At 49.4% G+C, this 19667-nt stretch overlaps 1 protein-coding gene across 7 annotated transcripts in view; it reads right to left on the bottom strand.

Annotated features, from left to right (window-relative positions):
- Window positions 1–2563: 2563 nt before the first annotated feature.
- KSR1 (kinase suppressor of ras 1) overlaps window positions 2564–19667 on the bottom strand; it is a 171891-nt gene continuing 154787 nt past the window's right edge. For 4 of the 7 annotated variants that reach the window (XM_030799412.1, XM_030799409.1, XM_030799408.1 and 1 more), the window contains 5 exons: window positions 18956–19087; window positions 17366–17501; window positions 11587–11720; window positions 7749–7829; window positions 2564–5724 (listed from right to left, as the gene is read on the bottom strand). In XM_030799412.1, the coding sequence (XP_030655272.1) occupies window positions 5646–5724; window positions 7749–7829; window positions 11587–11720; window positions 17366–17501; window positions 18956–19087 (562 nt within the window). In that variant the 3' untranslated portion in view covers window positions 2564–5645. Of the gene's footprint in view, window positions 7115–7748; window positions 7830–11586; window positions 11721–17365; window positions 17502–18955; window positions 19088–19667 lie in introns of all 7 variants that reach the window. The other 3 variants (XM_030799411.1, XM_030799410.1, XM_030799413.1) reach the window with 2 other exon arrangements.

Here is a 19667-nt window from a genome sequence, read left to right on the forward strand (position 1 = left end):
GGGCATTGTGGTGCACACTTGTAGTCCTGGCTACAGGAAGGCTGAGGCAGGAGGACTGCTTGAGCCTGGGTGGTTGAGGCCACAGTGAGCTATGATCGAGCCGCTGCACTCCAGCTTGGGTGACAGAGCAGGACCCTGTCTCAAAACAAAACAAACTCAAACAGAAAACCAGGATCTGTACATTTTACTCTACCTAGACAATATCTCCATAAAATACTGCTAAAAGAAAAAATCTCCCAGAGCCCAAGGAGACACAGGCACAGCTCAGAGTTCTAGCAAATCAGCACCTTAGCATCACCTTGAGCCTTGGAGGCGAGTCACAGGTAAGCAGCCTCGCTATTGAGTCCAGTCCATAAAGGAGAGTCCTCTGCTCCACACCCTGCCTGGAGGGTCATACCCAAAGGCTGATGTGTTTTTAGACTAATCAACACAGTAGGGAGACACTTTGAGGCACAGTGCCGGCACCCTTCAGTCACCACAATCCATTCCCAGTGGTTAACTCTGGTCTTCAGGAGATGAGAAGCAGCCCTCGTGAATGTTGCTTCTCAGAGCTCTAGTATTCAAAGTCGCAGACCCATCTCAGAGGCTGTCTGTTCTCTGCCCTGTAGACTGAGGGATCTTTTCAAAATGTGAGTCTGCACCTCACACTCATTAGGATGGCTATGATTAAAAAAAAAAATCCAGAAAATAACAACTGTTGGCTAGATTGTGGGTAAACTGGAACTCTGTGAAAACAGCATGGCTGTTCCTCAAAAACCTCAACATAGAATTACTATATGATCCAGCAATTCCGCTTCTGGGTATATCCCCCAAATAACCAAAAGCAGGAACTCAAAGAGACATGTGAACACCCATGTTTGTAGGAGCATCATTCACAAAAGCCAAGAGGTGAAAGCAATGCATGTCCATCAATGGATAAGTGGTCAACAAACTGTGGGCTAGACATACAATTCTATACATAGTACGAATAGCCCACATTTGAATCGTGGCCCTGTCACTTAATTCTTGTGTGATCTTTGGTAAGTTCCTTAATTTCTCCAAGCTTCCTTTCCTCACCCATAAAATGAGGCAAATGAATGTGGCCTTAGAGAGATGCTGTGGGGATTAAATGGGCTAATGCATAAAAAGGACTTGGGGCTGAGCTCCGCACGTAGTGCCCACACACCAGCACTCCTGGGCTGCACTGATCCTGTGCCCAGACCCGTTCACCTTCGCCAGTAGTAGAGTTCCTCGAGAAGGAATCCTTCCATCTGCAGTGACACCTCCAGCGCAGAGGGCCTCGGCAGGGCAGTCAGTGATGCCCGTAGACACCTGAGTCCTGTCGTACAATGCAGGGGGCCCTGGGTCGTCTCGTCCAGTTCCCTTTGGAAACCTCATTGTATTGGTACAGCCGTATTGAACCACATTAATCACTAAAACATGCAAGCGCATCCCCCCCGCTGAGAACAAACATTCTCTTTGAGCGTATTCTACCTCCATGAAGTCAGATATATGGTTCTAACTGCTTCCTAATGGGCTAATTGACAGTGCACCTCCCTCCCGCAAACAGACTATGACAAAACAGTACTTCGTTTGCCTCACTCAGTAAATCCAGTAGTAGTTTAAGGCAGCAGTCACCAACCTTTTTGGCACCAGGGACCAATTTCATGGAGGGCAATTTTTCACGGATGGAGGGGGATATATGATGGTTTCAGGATGAAACTTTTCCACCTCAGATCATCAGGCATTAGACTCAGATTCTCCTAAGCAGCGCACAACCTAGATCCTTCACATGCGTAGTTCACAATAGGGTTTGTGCCCCTATGAGAATCTAGTGCCGCTGCCTAACTTCATCCTATTGTGGTTGGAGAAGATGCTTTGTATGTTATCTGTTTAAATCTATTGAGACTTAATGTGTGGCCTACCATGTGGCCTATCCTGGAAAATGTTCCACAACTTAGCACTATCTTATAAACACAGTAGGTGCTCAGTAAATGTCTGCCCAGCAAATTCCTAGACTTCTGGAGAGGTTCTGGAGTGAAAGCTGTGGCCCGAGTCCTGGATTAGCCACCCTGCAGCTGTGTGATCTTGGGTGAATACCTTAACCTCTCCGTTTCTCATTTTCCTCAGCTGAAACATCACAATTCTTACCTCACGGCCTTGGGAGGATTTAAGTGAGATGGTGTTTAGAAAGTACCTCTGTATATATAACTGGCAATGAGGGGCTCCTAGATACTGGATTCAGATGAACACCACCTCATCCCTCCAAGGCTTCCATAAGGCTAAGGCATCTCCAGCTCAGGAGATGCTGGGCCTGCTCATGGCTTTGTTGCTGCTGGGGCCTGGATGATCTTCCTCTGCATATTGTGGGGCCACTGACGCTGTGCCTTCTCCATTCCTGTTTAGAAACACCTGCTGCTGTTTAGAAACACCTGCCACTGAGGTCCTGGCATAACTTCTTGCTTTGGAAGGAGCTCCTTAATCTATAGACCAGGGGTTCAGTCACCCCAGACCTATCCATTCCCGTGCCACCCATCCAAATGGTCCCCAGGACTCAGCTGGAACTGACCAAAGCAAACACAAGCCCCAGAACACCTTGGTATAACTTTATTCACAAACTTCAGACACCCAGGCCTGGCTTAGCACAGAGGGCATGTTCTTGCCAGTGGCAAAAAAACCCGATACAGCATGTTTGTTAATACTAACCATTTTAATTTAAATTAATAGCATGTCTGGAAGACAAATGCAGTTGATAGAAAATATAAAAACTTTACTGTACAAATTTTACATCACATTCAAAAAAAGCAAGTGTGTGGCTTGTGGCCACAGAAGATGCTAGGTTTGCACGCTGATGAGATCCTGGCTAACACTGCTGCATAGCACAAACTCCAACTGGCTTCACATTTACATCTCCACCCTCCCCCCACACCAAATCAACACAGAATAACACAGGTTTCCAGGGCTTGCCATTCCTCTCTGTGACCTCAAGAGGAAATGCCGTAGGATGACAGAGGGTGTTTTGATTTGGTGACATGGAGAGATCAACTTTGCTACACACTGCTCACAACCCCAAACTAGCTAGGATTCAAGACTTTGAGTTAGACAGAAACCCAGGGGGCTGCGGCTCTGGTGGTTAAAGGCAGCAGGGCTTCAGAGGTGAGGCTGGAAACTGGGGACGCCTGGAGGGCCAAAGCTTGGGCTCCACTCTTAGACCCCAGTGGGGACTTCCACAGCCCCTAAGAGCTCTCCCCGAGCCCTCCCAGCCTTCTCCATCCCCTTCACAGTTGGCCGTGAGGGCTGAATTCACAGTATCTGTCGTCCTTCGTGTGTTTCCAAGGCAGATGGAGAGAGCACACAGAAGGGCAGGTGTGCCTTCCTAACCTCAATTCACAGTCACTGAAATACAGGGGGAACAGAGGGGACCATCATGGGGTCGGGTGGGGTTCTTTAAAGACAGGCAGTGCAGAGGTGGCAGGCTGAGCCAGCTGCCCCCAGTCCTTCAGTTCCACCTTTGGGGCCCAGTGCCTTCTGGGTTCCTTGAAGATAACAGGGCCCCACCAGGTCATCAGTTCCTTAAGAGCAGGGACCATGACTGTTCCTATCTCTAGGTGCCCAGCACTTGCAGAAGACCAAGTGCACTGTAGTTGCTCAATGAGTGCTTCTTTAACTGTGATGCTCACAAGAAAAAGCAAAACCCAGACTGACTTTCTGTGGGCCTGTGCATGCCCACTGCGGCCTGGTGTCAGGGGTCGGGGAGGAACTGAGCCTACTGTTCCTCCCAGTTGGACGGCTGAGCTGACGTCCAACTGTGGGGCTCACCAGTACATCCATCGGGCCTGCTCTTGCCTGGACAAAGACCACCGTTGCAATAGAAAGGTGAAAGGCTGGAGACACACGTGAACCCTGGGAAAGGGCAGGTGTGTGGGAGGCCAAAGGGATGATGGGGCAAAATGAGCAGTCCCACCACAGCACAGAAACTCCACGCAGAGCTGAATCCACGTGGTTTACAGCCTCCCCACACGGACTGGGAAGGGTGAAGATGCTGATGGCCAGGCACACTGGCACTGTAATACGGCTGTGCTCTCCAAGGAGGGGCTGACCAAGGGACGCCAGGCCTGGACAGGAGGCAGCTCCACAGCTTGCTGGCAGAGCAGCTCATTTTCCGTGGCATTTTGACCAGACTCTGGTGCTAGGGAAAGGGCTGGAGACTGGGGCTCTGCTAGGCAGGTCTTCACTGGAAGGGGTGGGAGCCACACCCCTCCCTCCCCAAGTCTGAGCTCAGAGCATGGTCACAGGTTCTGGGCCTGAATCCAATCATGTCCCCACTCCATCACCCTTTTTCCTTTCTGGTTTTGGAGTCTAATGCAACCTAATCTCCACTTAAGGGCTCCCTTGCCATCTGGAACTTTTCTCTGCAGGTGAGAGTTTCTAACGAAGACAAGCGTGGTGCTCTCACGTCAAAGACTTTTCCAAATCCAGCCCCTCCTCCTTCAAATGGACACAAGTAGAAGGCCTAAAGGTGCTAAGGAAGGCTCTGCAGATGGGGGCCAGCCAGGTAGGTCTAAATGAAAGGGGTGATAGGCCACACACCGCCCAGCTGAGCTCAGAGCACGGACTGAGGAGTCGGAAATGGGCTAAGGGGTTTCAGCAGGACTGAAATGGAAGAGGTGGGCAGTTCGAGAACCTTCTGGCATGACTAAGGGTTTTTACAGTGCTAGGGTCACCCTGTGGCTAGGAAGGGGGCTCAGGTACCTTTGTCATCTACTCCTCCTCCTTCCTCCCTCCTCCTTGTTCCCACCCATCCAGCCCTCACGGTCAGATGTCAGTCAGGGACTGGGATGTATCTAAAAGCCAAGGCCCTGAGTCCCATCACCTTGGTGCCTGCCTGGGGGCTTCATCAAAGACTCACATCTGTACAAGCCATGGATGTTTCCTCACCTTGTAGCAGAAACCCTAGCTGGGAACCACCGGGTGAGTCCAGACCTTTTTTGGATTCTGTTTCTACTTTTCCGGCAGGAGCAGCCTGGATTACAGGGGTGAGAAGGTGAACCCAAGCTCTCCAGGAACTCCAGACTCCATAAACTAGCTCAGTTCCTAGCCAGGGTTTCCTCTGCAAGATGAGGAAGGGGCAGTATCCCTTTGAAAGGACAAGGGGAGAGCCCTAGATAGAGATGCCCCTGATAGCGTCTTGGGCCAAAAAGCAGAGGCCAGGTCAGACCTTCTGGGCTCCCCGCTGTACCCCAAGAACAACTGCAATCACCATGTTTGTCTTCCTTCTGGCCCAGCATGGGTCCCTCACCGCCTACAAGGTCCTCTAGAGGGCACGGCCATTTCCGCCATCCTGGCCGTCAGTGCCAATGCATCTATGCATGGACTGTTTTTATTATTACCTACTGTAAAACATCAGGTTCACTCAGGAGAAATATACGTGTAAACATTTGCTGTCTGTCACGACAGGTTTGGTTGTTGGTGGTGTCATTTTAAGAAATAGCAGGTGCAGCTCCATCTCCCGAGTGGGGTTTATGGCGAACAGTCTGAATCTAGGACGCGTGCTCCTGGTTTGCAGTGCTGGGCAGGCAGTGCTTTTTTGTCGTGGTGGTTGCTTGGATGTTTCAGAAACACATTTTAAAAAGAAAGAGATCAGCAGCGACAAACCACACGGCTGGCTACATCTTTGGATTACTGGACTCCAGGACACCCAAGCCAAACCTTTCAAACCGGGGTACAACTTTGCTGCTGTTAATGCTGCAAAGAGGAACAAAAACAAGAATTATAGCCCCGTTGGTCTTCATCAGAATTAGGGTAACACTAGCTAGGAAATGAGCTCAGCAGAGGACCTGGCCTCCAACAAGAAATGAAAATGATTGATTGGCCAACAGCCCTGGCAGAGCTGCCCCTGGTCATACTGCGTCCAAGGCCTCAGCTACACTCCAAGTAGTTGTACTTGGAGCATCATCAGTGGCTCATTCGTCTCCAAGTCCTAAGCTCCCAGCGTGCTCAGTACTGCTGTGGAGTCCTCGGAATTGTTTTCTCATTTGCAGCCCAGGAAAGCTCTTGCTCCAAGTAGAACTGAGAGAGAAGAGAAACATGACCCCCAGGATACCAGGAGTGACAGGGCATGTTCCTCTTAGCAATAAACTCTAATACTGGGGTGCATCAGGGCCACCTGGGAAGCAGGTTGAAATGTAGATTCCTAGAGCCCCGTTCCAGAGATCTGGGTTCAGCAGGTCTTGCTGGGGAGGGAGAACAGAAACCTGCATTTAGTAAACAGTGCAGTGACTGCCGCAGGGGACCCAGCAGCCATGCTCTTGACAAATGCTGACCTGGGGTCTGGTCTATGGCACACTGGGCAGCTGTAAAGGAAGTAACTTTGCCAGGATGGCAGGGTGGGGACGGGGCAGAGACTTTGTTTTCATCAGAAAAATTGTCTGGAGCCAGGTAACTCTTTGCTTTAAGACAACTTTTCTGAGGGTGCCACTGAAGACACAACCCTTCCAAGCTGGTATCTTTCATGGCCACAGAACTTTCTGTGTCTTCTGATCTAACTCTATAAAGGGGACTGAGAGACAGGAGCCAGCGCAGAGGGTTTCTGTGGCCAGGGTGCCAGCCTCAGGGCAGCTCTGAAATCATTCCACTCCTTGTTGGACAAAATCCCCACAGGTTAAAAGCCAAGCCAACAACACCCTCCCAACCTCAGCCCGCCCCGCACTAGGCAAACACCCAGTGGGAGGCTGGTGTGCTCAGGAGGGTGGAAGGTATCTCACTAAGGTGTTAGCAGTGAGATAGAGCCACCCAAACAAAAACAAGACCAGCCCTCAGAAGAACACGGGAGCAATCAGTCACATCCAGGAAGGTGGTTAGAAGCTGCCCAGACCGCCTTGGAGGGAGCTCAGTTAGTGGGATCCTCTGAGAGCAGTTACTCGGGCAAATGCAGGCCACGTGGAGAGGGCAGAGGGCCAGTTTTTAAAACAAAGCAAAAAAAGTAGCCTCGAGAGAGACGACTGGAGCAGCAGAGGTGGCATCCCCTGGGTTAGTGCCCGCATCTCATTTTGCATTTTAGCAGAAGTCACGGTGCTGAGTTGTTGATTAGGAGGAAGAAAGCCCCTGGTGCATGCAAGGCAGCCAGGCCTACAACCTACAGAGGGAGAGAAGAAGGCAAAGAACAGCGTCAGAATCACAGCCCCATGCAGAGCCTGTCGGGAGCTAGAGGTCTGGCCAGAGCAGCTGGGCAGGGGACTCCCTTTCCCTTCCAGAGAGAAAGGGTCATCCTGGACTCCATCCCCCAGGCTTGGCTGCACTGCACGCTCAGAAGGGAGCCTGGGCACAAAGAACCCTCTCTAAGCTCCCATAGGGCACGGTTGTAGCACGTTTATAAAGAGGCTCCTTAGCCCTTGACGAGTAAAGTCTACTTCCAGGAGTATTTCTGCTTAACTGGATTCTCTTCTCTTGAGCTCTGGCCGGGGGACTGGGATCCTGGGGGCTCAAATCAATGACCAGAGTTTTCTCTGACCCAGGGACAAGCCACCCGTTCACTCGTGGTGTGGACAAAGGCCCCGCCACATGCTGTGGCTCTTCTCTCACTCAGCGAAAAATGCAAGCCTGTGTGACCCTTGCTGGTAGCCATTTCGGCTGCAGAAACCTCACTTTGGTTTGCGAGAATAAATGACACAAAGATGGGAGAAGCTGGGAAGCATCGACAGAAAGGAAGCGGGGTTTGCGTCAGGAAAACCAGAGACAGGCAGCCAGCGAAGGAAGTAACAGGAACACACTATTCCTCCAGAACCGGACAGGAGCTCTTAAAGTCGGGGTGGCCGTAGCGTCCTTTTCCATAGTAGCGGCTCCTCCAGCGACTGGGAGTGCCCAGCGACCATTCCGCCAGGCGTGGGAAGAACACAGTCCGGCCCCGGCAGGTGATGGAGTCAGGCACGTGTGGACAGGTGGAGGAATCAGGTGATGGGAAAGCGGGAGATGACCGAACAGCACATCCGCCACCCCCCGAAAATAAAAAAGTGACAAGATCAATGGGAAAGAAAAGAGGAAGTGAGAATTAGGAGGTAAGCGTATAGAAAGTCAACACTGTGAACAAGAAGCTTTGACACAGACTCATTCAGGAAAGGAAAGTCCACATGCTTTCCTCGAAGGGGCTGGGCAGGGAACAGCCCCATCTGTGACTCAGTTTCCTGCCTGTGAAATAAGAAGGTGGGACTATATGATTTTTGGGGAATCTGGAATGATGTTCTGAATGCCAGTGTCCACCTAGTGGAGCCTTTTCTTTCATCACAGAGAAAACCAGGGCCCAGCTTGTTAAGCAAGTTGCCCAAGGTCTGACTGGAGTTTGGCCTCGCCGCCTCACATCACCCTCCTTGAACTGCTAAGAGCCCCATGCTCCTGGTCTCTGCTGGGATAGTTCTGGCTCAAAACCCAGCCCTGATGACCTTCTTCTAGAGACTCTTCCTCGCGTCCCCCAGGTGGATGCAGAGGCCCCCACCTGGGCTTTATCACAGCACTTGGCATGGTATCACCCTTTGCCCACATTCATTCATGCACATCAAATATTTAGTGCACAACTATAATGTTCCTGGGACTGTACTAGGAGCCAGGAATACAAAGGTGACAAGAAAGAGTCCTGATGTGTGCAGGTTTCATTACAGTGTGTCTGTTTATGATGCTGGAACCTCCTTGCTGGTGGAGCCCTGGCCTCGGCCAACTGTGTTTCCCCAGGTGTGCGGCAGGTGTGCAGCAATGGCTGCCTGAAATGCACACGTGTATGGCTACGATCCATTACCCCACATTTGTACTGGACTCCGACCCATCCTAAGAGCAAAATACTGAACCCAGTATTGCATGAGATGTGGTATTCCCTAACCCCACACTGTCATTCCTCCAGACCATCCCTCTAACTGGCCTGAATCAGTGAAGCACCAAGCATTTCTTTAGTGACTTCTGCAGGAGAGAAACTCATGCTGAGTCTCTCCTCAACTGCAGCTGGAGGCCCACTTTGGTTCTTTATCAAGACAGGGCCTGAAGGCCGGGCGCGGTGGCTCATGCCTGTAATCCCAGCACTGTGGGAGGCCAAGGCGGGCAGATCATTTGAGGTCAGGAGTTTGAGACCACCCTGGCCAACATGATGAAACCCCGTCTCTACCAAAAAAAACACAAAAATTAGCCAGGCGTGGTGGCAGGCACCTATAATCCCTGCAACTTGGGAGGCTGAGGCATGAGAATCGCTTGAACCCACGAGGCGGAGGTTGCAGTGAGTTGAGATTGCACCACTGTACTCCAGCCTGGGTGACAGAGCGAGACTCTGTCTCAGAAAAAACAAAAAAAATAAAAGACATGGCCTGGAGGCTGGGTGCGGTGGCTCACGCCTGTAATCCCAGCACTTTGGGAGGCTGAGGTGAGTGATCACCTGAGGTCAGGAGTTCGAGACCAGCCTGACCAATATGGTGAAACCCCATCTCTACTAAAAATACAAAAATTAGCCGGGTGTGGTAGCATGTGACTGTAGTCCCAGCTACTCAGGAGGCTGAGGCAGGAGAATCGCTTGAACCCAGGAGGTGGAGGTTGCAGTGAGCTGAGATTGTGCCACTGCATTCCAGCCTGAGTGACAGAACAAGACTCTGCCTTAAAAAAAAAAAAAAAGATACAGCCTGGAAAACGATGTGCAAGCCAAATCTGGCCACACACTAAGAAAGGTTCTGACTACTTTAATGGGTTAAAAAACAGTAACAAAGAACATTTAACAGAGACTGTGTCACCTGCAAGCCCAAAATATTTACTACCTGACCCTTCCTAGGATAAGGAATGCTGCCATCACCACACCGGCGCCAGGTATGGGAGTTGGGGATGCAGCTTCTCCAGGCACTCAGTGACACACATCCACAGGGACGGGGGCCTCAGGGGCTTTCTTGGCAGTGGTGGCAGACAGGCTTTTCCCCTCACTCTCATCAAGAGCAGCTCCACTTTATGGGTTTTATATAGCGGGACTGTGTGGGAGATTTCACTTTTAGAAAGTGTCCTTTTCCTTAAAGTTTATAACTGGCTGGGCGCAGTGGCTTATGCCTATAATCCTAGCACTTTGGGAGGCCGAGGCAAGAGCATCACTTGAGCTCAGGAGTTTGAAACCAGCCTGGGCAACATAGTGAGACCTCATCTCTACGTATACAAGAATTCTTTTTGAAAAGTTTTTCAGAAAGGTAAAACTATTCTTAGTTTGCAGATTGTACAGACACAGGTGACAGGCCACACTTGACCTACAGGCTGGACTCCTGGGTGAGATGAAGCGATTTACTTTCTACATGGTTGGGGGCAAAAATACCACAAGAAGACTATTTCATGACATGTGAAATCCCAATTTCCAGCGTTAAGTCTTACTGGCATGCAGCCAGCTCCCTGGTTTACGCTGTCCATGGCTGCTCCTGTGTTGCGATGGCAGAGCTGAGATGCTGTGACAGAGACGGTGCTCCGCACACTGCCGAAATCAACCCCAGAGTGAGGACTTGAGTTGCCCTCTTGGCCTGCAATGCCTCCAATATTCACCTGGCCCCTTACAGCAAGTTCACCTGCCCTAGACCTGGCCCAACCCCTAGCCCAGAGACTTTTTAATGCTGTGGAAACTGAGGCCCAGAACAAAACTTCCCAGGTTCTCACAGAGCATTCGTGACAGGGCAGAGGTCTCTTCTGAGTGTTCTAGCAGAGGCAGCCAGAAGACAAAGGAAAAAGCGAACGAGATAAAATGCAGGAGAGACGACAGTGGCCTGCGACCTGGTGGACATCACCCCCGCACCAAGGGGTGCAAAGGGCTGTGTATTAAGCCAGGAGGGAGACAGCTTCTAAACCCAAGTGACGGTGGTCCCCATAAGAGGTGGCTGGCTTCTTGTGTTTCAGTGGGTGCCATTGTAAGCAATATTGGCTCTGCTTATTTCAGTGAAGCTTATAATACCACGTCACTCTGACTTCTAACTGGCCCCATCTTGCCCCTCCCTCGGCAGAGCCGTCTAGTCCTGGCCTGGCCTGGCATCAGTGCTGGTCTGCTAATAGTGATGATGTAGTTTTTCATAGCTGCAAACTGGAGGTGCTCACCTGTCAAAGGGAGTCTCCAAAATAAACATGGTAAACGAAATCCTGGTATCACTGGGCAAGGGGACTAGTCACCTCTGGGTGACCTACTGTGTGTATTCCTCGCATCAACGTCCTGGGCAGAGGCCAGGTGTGGTGACTCATGCCCGTAATCCCAGCACTTTGGGAGGCTGAGGCGGGAGGATCACTTGAGGTCAGGAGTTTAAGACCAGTCTGGCGAATATGATGAAACCCCGTCTCTACTAAAAATACAATAATTAGCCAAGTGTGGCGGCAGGTGCCTATAGTCCCAGCTACTGGGTAGGCTGAGGCAGGAGAATTGCTCGAACCCAGGAGGTGGAGGTTGCAGTGAGCTGAGATCGTGCCACTGCACTCCAGCCCGGATGACAAGAGCGAGACTCTGTCTCCAAAAAAAAAAAACCCCAAAAAACAAAGTCTTGGGCAGAAAGAGCAGAAGGTGCCCTCTAAGACCCCAGGTGAGGCTGCGAGGGCCTAGCTGGCAGTCTGGCTCATGGAAGAGGCACTTACTCAGCTGACTTCCAGAAGTGTCCAGGATGGGAGAGCCGCCGGTTCAGCTTGGGAAGTTTCTCCAGCATGTCCATTAGCAGGCTGAAGCTGGGTCTCTCCTGCAGGTCGAAAGCCCAGCAGGCCGACAGGATCTCCTGCAAATGGAGCTGCCATCAGTGGTGTGTGAGCTGGCTGGGAGGGAGGGGGCACACAGTAGGGACACTCCACAAAGGGTCCCTTCGATGTTCTCAAGTGCCCTCTAGCTGGCGGCCCCCTGAACACCCTGCCGACGTGAAGGGGTGAGAAGTAACTGGGTTTCAGAGAACCACTCATGCTTCTGGTTCAACGTGGAATGCACGAGATTACCTCATCTCCTTCCTTCTTAGATCCACGCTCACCCAAAAATAAGAGTAACCATGATGAACACGCCAGCAATGGGAAAGAGATCAGAAATGGGGCTGTTGGTTTTTTGAAGATGCAAAGTGCAAGGTACAGTGTTCACAGGTGAAATGCAAGATGCTCGGAATATGCGCAAGGCAGGGCTGCGGCGGAGGAGGGAGCCGCAGCATTACTAGAACGGCGGCTGGAGTGACAAGGAAGACTCGATATAGGGGCAGCAGCTAAGAGTCAGCAGAACAGCTGTCCCGACTGCCCCCGGAGCAAACCTTCTCGCTGTGGCATTTTGCTGCCTACTCTCAGGATCCACGTGTGTACCAGCACAGCTCTGCAGCCTTCTGATTCAGAGCTGCCTGTGAGGAAAGGCCTATTTCTTGCACATACGACCAGGCAGAACACATACACCCACACAGATTCAGCAACTCAGGCTTTTGCTCTTAAATACAACTGGACCCCATGGGGTTGCCTGCCGTATCAGGAAAACCAGAGAGAGATCAAAGATAAGCAGATCAAGACACTGTCTCTGGAGGATATGGGGTATACGTGTGTGTGTACATTTGTGTAAAGCAGCTACTCTATCCATAAAACAAGACCAGGCTGCAATAAAAAAGATATCAACAAATAAGAAAGTGCTTGAAATGAAAATATAATTTCTGAACTGAAACATTAAAAGTGCTGGAAGATAAAAATCAAGGAAATTCCCCAGACTGTAGGCTCAATTCTAAAAAGGGATGGAAAATACAAAAGAAGGTAAGAGAAATGTAGGCTCACTAAGAGGAACCAAATTCTGTCTAATGGGGATTTCCACAAAAGTAAACAGACTACTGGGCAGGAAATTATCAAAGAAATAATAAAAGAAAATTTACTAGAAGCTTTCAAAGGTAGCAGCTGTCTTCAGCTGAAAAGGTCCAATAAAGGGACCTCACTAAAAACAGTTAAAACACAAACAAACACACACACAAAAAAAACTCTACCCTCAGATATATGTTTATGAAATTTCACTATAGCAGGGATAAACAGAAAATCCTAGATGCTTCCAGAAAGAGTAAGATAGGCATCCACAAATGGCTGAGAATCAGACCAACACCAGACTTCTCAACAAGGCACTGGACACTTAGTAGACAGCACGGCAAAATCCCTGTGTTCTCAGGGAAAATTATTATGAACCTGGAATTCTACTCCTGATATGAGGACGAAATAATAACTTTTTTAGGCATGCAAGGATTCAAAGATTATCTCCCATTCTTCCACTGGGAGGCAGTTTCTTCAGGTTTCACTCGCAGTTTGTTTGCTGGAGTGCAAATAAAGAGAGGGCAAGGTATGAGACATAAGGAATAGTGCAACTGACCCAGGAGTGAATGAAAACAGAAGGGTAACAGCTGTGCAGCAGGCCTAACATGCCATTGATTCCAATGACAAGAAACCAGTGGGCTCTGAAAAGAATGGAACAAATTCCATTTAGGAAGCAGAATGCAGAAGCTGAAAGACCTCAGGAATATGAGAAAGGTGTTTGTTTCTTCTCTCAGCAATAAGAAAAGGCAAGAAGGAAAAATGAAGGCAATTAGAAACTACAGGAAAAACCTAAACTGCACAAGAAAGCCATGGTCCAAATGTGAAGCCAACAAAATTGTGAGCCTTTGAGTAATTGATGAAGTGGAAGAGATGGACCCACAAAGAAGAAAATGTAATCCCAGTGAATTACCTGACCAGTGGCTAATACCACTTACAGTCTATTATAGTAGTGTATACACTGTTCATCATCTTCTCACTTTTAGCCTCCATCGACAGGCACGGCATGGAAGATTTAATCATGGTAACCTTAACAATAAGTAATGGGAGAGCTGACCAAAGTGGTGCAGCAGAAAGAACAGAGTGCCAGAGTGAAAAGCTGATAGACCCAGGTGATGCCTTTGGAGAACGATCTAGGGTGAGGGACTGCTGGTTTTCATTAAGAACCCTCTGGTCTTTTGATGTCTTCCCATGTGCATGGACCCTTAGATATAATGACTAATAACTCACTGGCTGCCTCAGCACATAAAGCAGTGCCCGGTGGTGAACTATACAGCAGTGTGGCTGGAGAGACAGAGAAAGGCACCACTCAGAGGGCACTCCCAGCTTTTGTCCATGACAGAAAATAATTTTATTGCGTTGACCAATGTTCCCCTACCCCTAACAGCAATGTGTTAAAAAGGGAAGGCAAGACCGGACAAAAGCCAGGGAACTCCTGTGAGCCACAGGCTGCTGCCAGAGCATCTGCTCTGTCCCCACTCCCCACGCCCTGACCCCAAACTGGTCTCAAAACAAGCATCACCCCACACTAAAAGAAATCCTTCCAATTAGTTCAGAACTCTGGCTGTGCTCTAGAATGATCTGAGGAGCTTTATTTAAAAATAACAAATAAAAAAACTGTGATCTTATTCCCATCCCAGGCCAATTAAATTGGTACCTCTGTGGGGGAGGCCTTAACCCTGGCACTTTTATAAAGCTCCCAGATGATTCCAACTTGCAGCCAGTGCTGAGCCCTGACTCCCTTGCAGCCCTTTGCTCAGCTCTGCTCCAGCCTTTGCCTCCCTGAAGACGGCACTTACCATTCTCTGCTCCAAGATGCTAAGTATGCAGAAAGGAAACAAACTGTTGCCAGGAGGGCAAAACGAAGAATATCCTTTCTCTCAGATGCAACAAACACACATAATACTCTGGTTTATACAAAGATGTCCTTGCTAACTCTATTGTAGAGAGAGGTGAAAACTGGAAAGAATCCCTATGTCCAGTGACAGAAGTAGTTAGATTATGGTGCGGCCACAGGACATAAGGGCAGACATTCTTAACAAAAAGGATTTGTTCATGATTTGAGGTAATGAGCATAATAAAATGTCATGTGGAAGTCACAATAGAAAAATCAGCTAGGTTTTATGATATGTATGTCTTAAATATTTTTTTAGAAGACTATGCTGGGCATGGTGGCTCATGCCTGTAATCCCAGCACTTTGGGAGCCTGAGGCAGATGGATCCCTTGAGGCCAGGAGTTTAAGACCAGCCTGGCCAACATGGTGAAACCCCATCTCTACTAAAAATACAAAAATTAGCCGGATATTTTGGTGCATGCTTGTAATCCCAGCTACTTGGAGGCTGAGGCGGGAGATCACTCAAACCTGGGAAGTAGAGGTTGCAGTGAGCCAAGATCTTACCACTGCACTTCAGCCTGGGCGACAGAGCAAAACTGCCTCAAAAAAAATTTAAAAAGACTGGAAGGCAGTGGTTACTTCAGCTGCCATCTGAGCTGCCCCAGAGCCCAGCCAAGGAGGCTGCAGCCACAGCCAGGAGCCCAAAACCTGCATCTTGAGCCCACTGACAGTTGCAGGAGGCAGATAAAGAAGGGTCCCTGGAGAACCTCCGTCCTGCCCCACAAGTGTTTACACCAGATGTTTTTGTGCAGATGAGGGAACCTGCACAGGGTCTTGCCTGGGTACACCCATAATGGACTGGAGACCCACATGCACCGGGGGAATAGGGTGGAGCCACCAGGAATTCGCGCCTTATGCAGGGGAGGAGCCTGGCCTCTTCAGCTCGTGTGTGGTGGCCTGATATTCAATCTGTGAGATGGGAGCCTGTTGGGAGGACCCCCTCTTTTTTGCTGAGTGCTTTCTTTTAATGAATTCCGCTCTCCTCACCTTTCAATGTGTCCGCATGCCTAATTTCTCCTGGTCATGAGACAAGAACCTGGATTTTAGCTGAGCTAAGGAGCAAAAAATTCTGCATCACCACCACACGCTCCTAAGGCGCCCGAGGATGCACCAAGGTGAAGGTGGTGTTTAACTGGCCCTGGCCCAGAAGGAGGCCAAGAAGGATGGGCCTGAGAGTGTCAGAGAGGTGCTCATCACCCATGGTCCTTGCCCAGCACTCCAGATGAAATGGTATCAACTGGCCAAAGAGGAGCCTGCTGCATTTTGGTGTCATCTTTGGAGGGGCATCCCCGTACAAATATTTTGCACTTCAACAAGATGACATATACTACTGTGGAATAAAGTAGATCAAATATAATGTCATCTTGAGTGAGCCTTCTGAAGACACCCTAGCTGCTTGCCACCAGTCGATTGAGAAAAACATTACAATCTATTAAGATCTTGGAGGAAGATGAGGTCGAATTCATCACTGCGAATTTGCAGACAGAGTCTGCAGACAGACAGTGATCCTGCCAGCAATGTTCATGACCTTAACAAGAAGCTCACAGCCTGTTTGTATTTTAGCCTGGACAAGTGCTGGGTGGTCCCTCTGAAGACTTCAATTGTTATGCTGCCCAAATACTGACTGGAGTTGCTTATTAACATCAAGGCTGTTTTGTCCCAATCCTATCTGATTCATGGACACACGGCTGTCACTGATGGCACTGAAAACACCGAGCCCTGGAGTTTCTCTATGTATCACTGTGCTGTGATAAAGGAAACTGGAAGCTGTCAGAATCAAAAGAGAGTCGCCAATGTGAAGAGAACTCTGACAAATCTGGCCTGGGAAAGCCATGAAGAGAGGCTTCTTGGGCTTGTATGTCTGATAACAAAAACTACCACTAAAGACTGCAAAAACTGCAACCTTGTACGAAGGCTATGTCAACCTTATACAAAAATACTCCTACAAGGACATCTGCCCCAAACAACCTGTCTAACCTTGGACTGACATCACTCTTGTTACTGATCTTTGTAGCCAGGGAAAACTATTAAATATTTCAAAATAATTGCATAATTCTCTTCATTTTTTCCTTTACCTCCCTGAATTAGCAAGCCTTTCACCATGGCATGCATACTCCCAGTGCAACGCTCTATTTCCAAATAAATATCTTTTGAGAGCCTCTCTCTCTTATTTAGCCTGACAAAACTTACAAACACAGAGAAACCATTAAGGAGAAACCATGCAGAAACGAGAAGTCAGCCACTATAATTAAGACTTGGTTTTTTGAAAACAAGTTTGCTGTGGAAACTTTGATTTGTTCTTAATAGTCAAGAAAAACATTATGGGGAAAGATTTAATACTACAGCATAACACAACTATTTGTATTTTGAGCAGTGATTTTTAAAAAAATTATCTTCTTTCATGTAAATAACATGGGGCTTTACTTTCTTTTCATCTCATAAATCAGTGAAAACCATTATCTTTAAGAAAAAAAGAAAAAGACTGAAAGGAATGAAAAAGGTGAGCAATGGGGTGAGGATGGATATTTTCTTATTTATGCCTCCATGTTCCTTCCCCATTCCCGGGCAATGCATATCATTTTCATCTCTGGCTAGACAGCTGCAGGTGGCAGAGCTCCTCACCCACCCCATTTCTCAGGTGGGTGAGTGAAGGGTGGCTGTGCCACGTGCCCCACCCCACCTCCAGCCCTACTGCCCCACCCAGGGCAGGTGCTACTTACACTGACTTCCTTCCCCAGGCTGACAGAAGTCAGGACACGCTTCATTCCTTCTCCGCTTCCAATCTGCCAGATGGATGCCTCTGCAGCCTGATTCTTCAAGGGCCAGTCTCTTGCTTGCAGCTCATACCAAACAGTCCTGCGGAGACCCAGCCATGTCTGTGAGCTCCTGGGCCGCTCTGCCCAGCTCACACCCAGGGGCCCTTGAGCCATAGCCCAGCCAGAGGATCAGGACCCTTCTCCAGCCTTCCTCACCCACTTGGCTTCAGGGGATGCTACACTGGGCTCCTGGAGGCTCCTCCCAACCCTAGAGGACCTGGGCCCTGTGCCGTCGTGGGGTGGGAAGTCTGAGACAGTGCAGGTTTGACCGGAGCACTGGTGGTCATTCTGACCTCAGCACAAATCCAGCTCTGCCACCTTCTAGCTGCAAGATCCCAGTAAAACTGCATCACCTCAATGGGGCTAATGTCTCTTGTCACAGGGTTGTTTGAGGAGTACTAAAGTGCCAAGCCCAGCACCTGGCACACATGGGTACTCAGGAAAGGATACAGTTAAAGGTCAGGGAGGAAGGATGGCGCCAAGGCCACCCCACTGGGAAGGATACCCAGAGAGAGCACAGGTGACCGGGCTGGTGAGCCTTCCTTGGCCTCTCTACGTCCCCTTGGTTTTCTTGACTTGGGATGGGACTTTCATCAGGCCCACACTGTCCAATGTGGGAGCCTCTTGCCACAGGGGGGCTACCGAGTGACTGAAATGAGCACAGTTGAATGGAGGGGTGCTCTAGGCAGAAAACACGCCAGATTTTGGGAGGGACAACATTAGGAGATATACCTAATGCTAAATGACGAGTTAATGGGTGCAGGAAATCAACATGGCACATGGATACATATGTAACAAACCTGCACATTGTGCACATGTACCCTAAAACCTAAAGTATAATAAAAAAAAAAAAACACGCCAGATTTTAAAGACTTAGTAGGAAAAAAGAATATAAAATATCTTATTAATTTGTATGTTGATTACATGTTGAAATAATATTTTGGATATATTGAGTTAAATAAAATACATCATTTTATAATATATAAAACATAAACGGGGAAACTAATTTTACCCATTTCTTTTTTAATGTGGCTATTAGAAAAGTTTATTTTCTATACCGGGCTCACATTATATTGCTACCGGTCAGCACCCAGGTCTTTGCGGGGTAGCAGAGCCGGCAGGACATCTAGCTCCCCCAGACTGGGAGGGGCAGTTCTCGGTCAGCTGTGGTGAGCATCCTCCCAGATCAGCTGGGTGGGGCTGACAGCCAGTGTTAAGCACTGCACACAATTACCTGATTTAGTCCTCATGAAACGACCTTGTTGGGAGGAGCTATTCCAGAAGGTCAAGGATATTGTCACGCACTCAACAAGCAGCAGAGCCAGGACTCAAGACCACACACTCAACAAGTGGCAGAGCCAGGACTCGAGGTTGATTTTTTACTCCAGAGCCTGGGTTTCAACACCTAGAAGCATGCCTCTCTCTGCCCCCAATGGCCACCAGGGCCCTCTGTTTTGGCCACACTTAGCCTCAGGGCACCAGGGGCCTACTCACCCAAATGCATAGACATCAGCAGCTTTGGAGAATGGCAGCTGATCCTCGTCCTTCCCAGGGGTCATCTCGCGTACGATCTCAGGGGCCAGATAGCACAGCCAGTCGTGGGACAGCTTTAGCTGGTTCTCACGCCTGGAGACCAGGAAGCCGGGACAAGGACACAGGCCTTTCAGCAGGCGGCAAAGAGGCGTGCCTGGCACAGGTCTGCCCCAGGGCTGGCAGAACACCCACACACAGCTTAGAAAACACACCCAGACCCAGAACGCTGATCTTGCACTTGGGAAAGGCACCAGTGCTTTTGAGGAATTCTACAAAGGAGTCATGACCGGGTGTTTCTAGAAAAGCAGGGCAAGAATGGATAAATATTGACAGGGAGCTGCTGGTGAAGGTGCCCAGTTCCCTCTGCTGGAGAATGAGGCACCTCTCTAACCAGGAACCCCGATCTGCCCGTGGATCTCAAACTTGCCTGGGGCTGGCCTTGCAGCCTCGCTGCCATGCTCCCTTTTGGGGTTCCCCCAGATGCGAGGGGGAGGGGCCTTTCTTCCTATGCCAATCCCTTCAAGATTTGGGGAAATAAAATTTGACACTCTTCCTCATCGTGGGGAAATGAATCCTGGTTCCTTGGCCAAGCGGGTGAACAGCCAGGGCAAATGTGAGTGTGGGGACCTGGTTTCCGTGGAAGTTAGCCTGAGAATCCAAACGTGACCCAAAT

The sequence above is a fragment of the Nomascus leucogenys genome, chromosome 19 (genome assembly GCF_006542625.1).
Source record: "Nomascus leucogenys isolate Asia chromosome 19, Asia_NLE_v1, whole genome shotgun sequence".
NCBI classification, from domain to species: Eukaryota; Metazoa; Chordata; class Mammalia; order Primates; family Hylobatidae; genus Nomascus; species Nomascus leucogenys.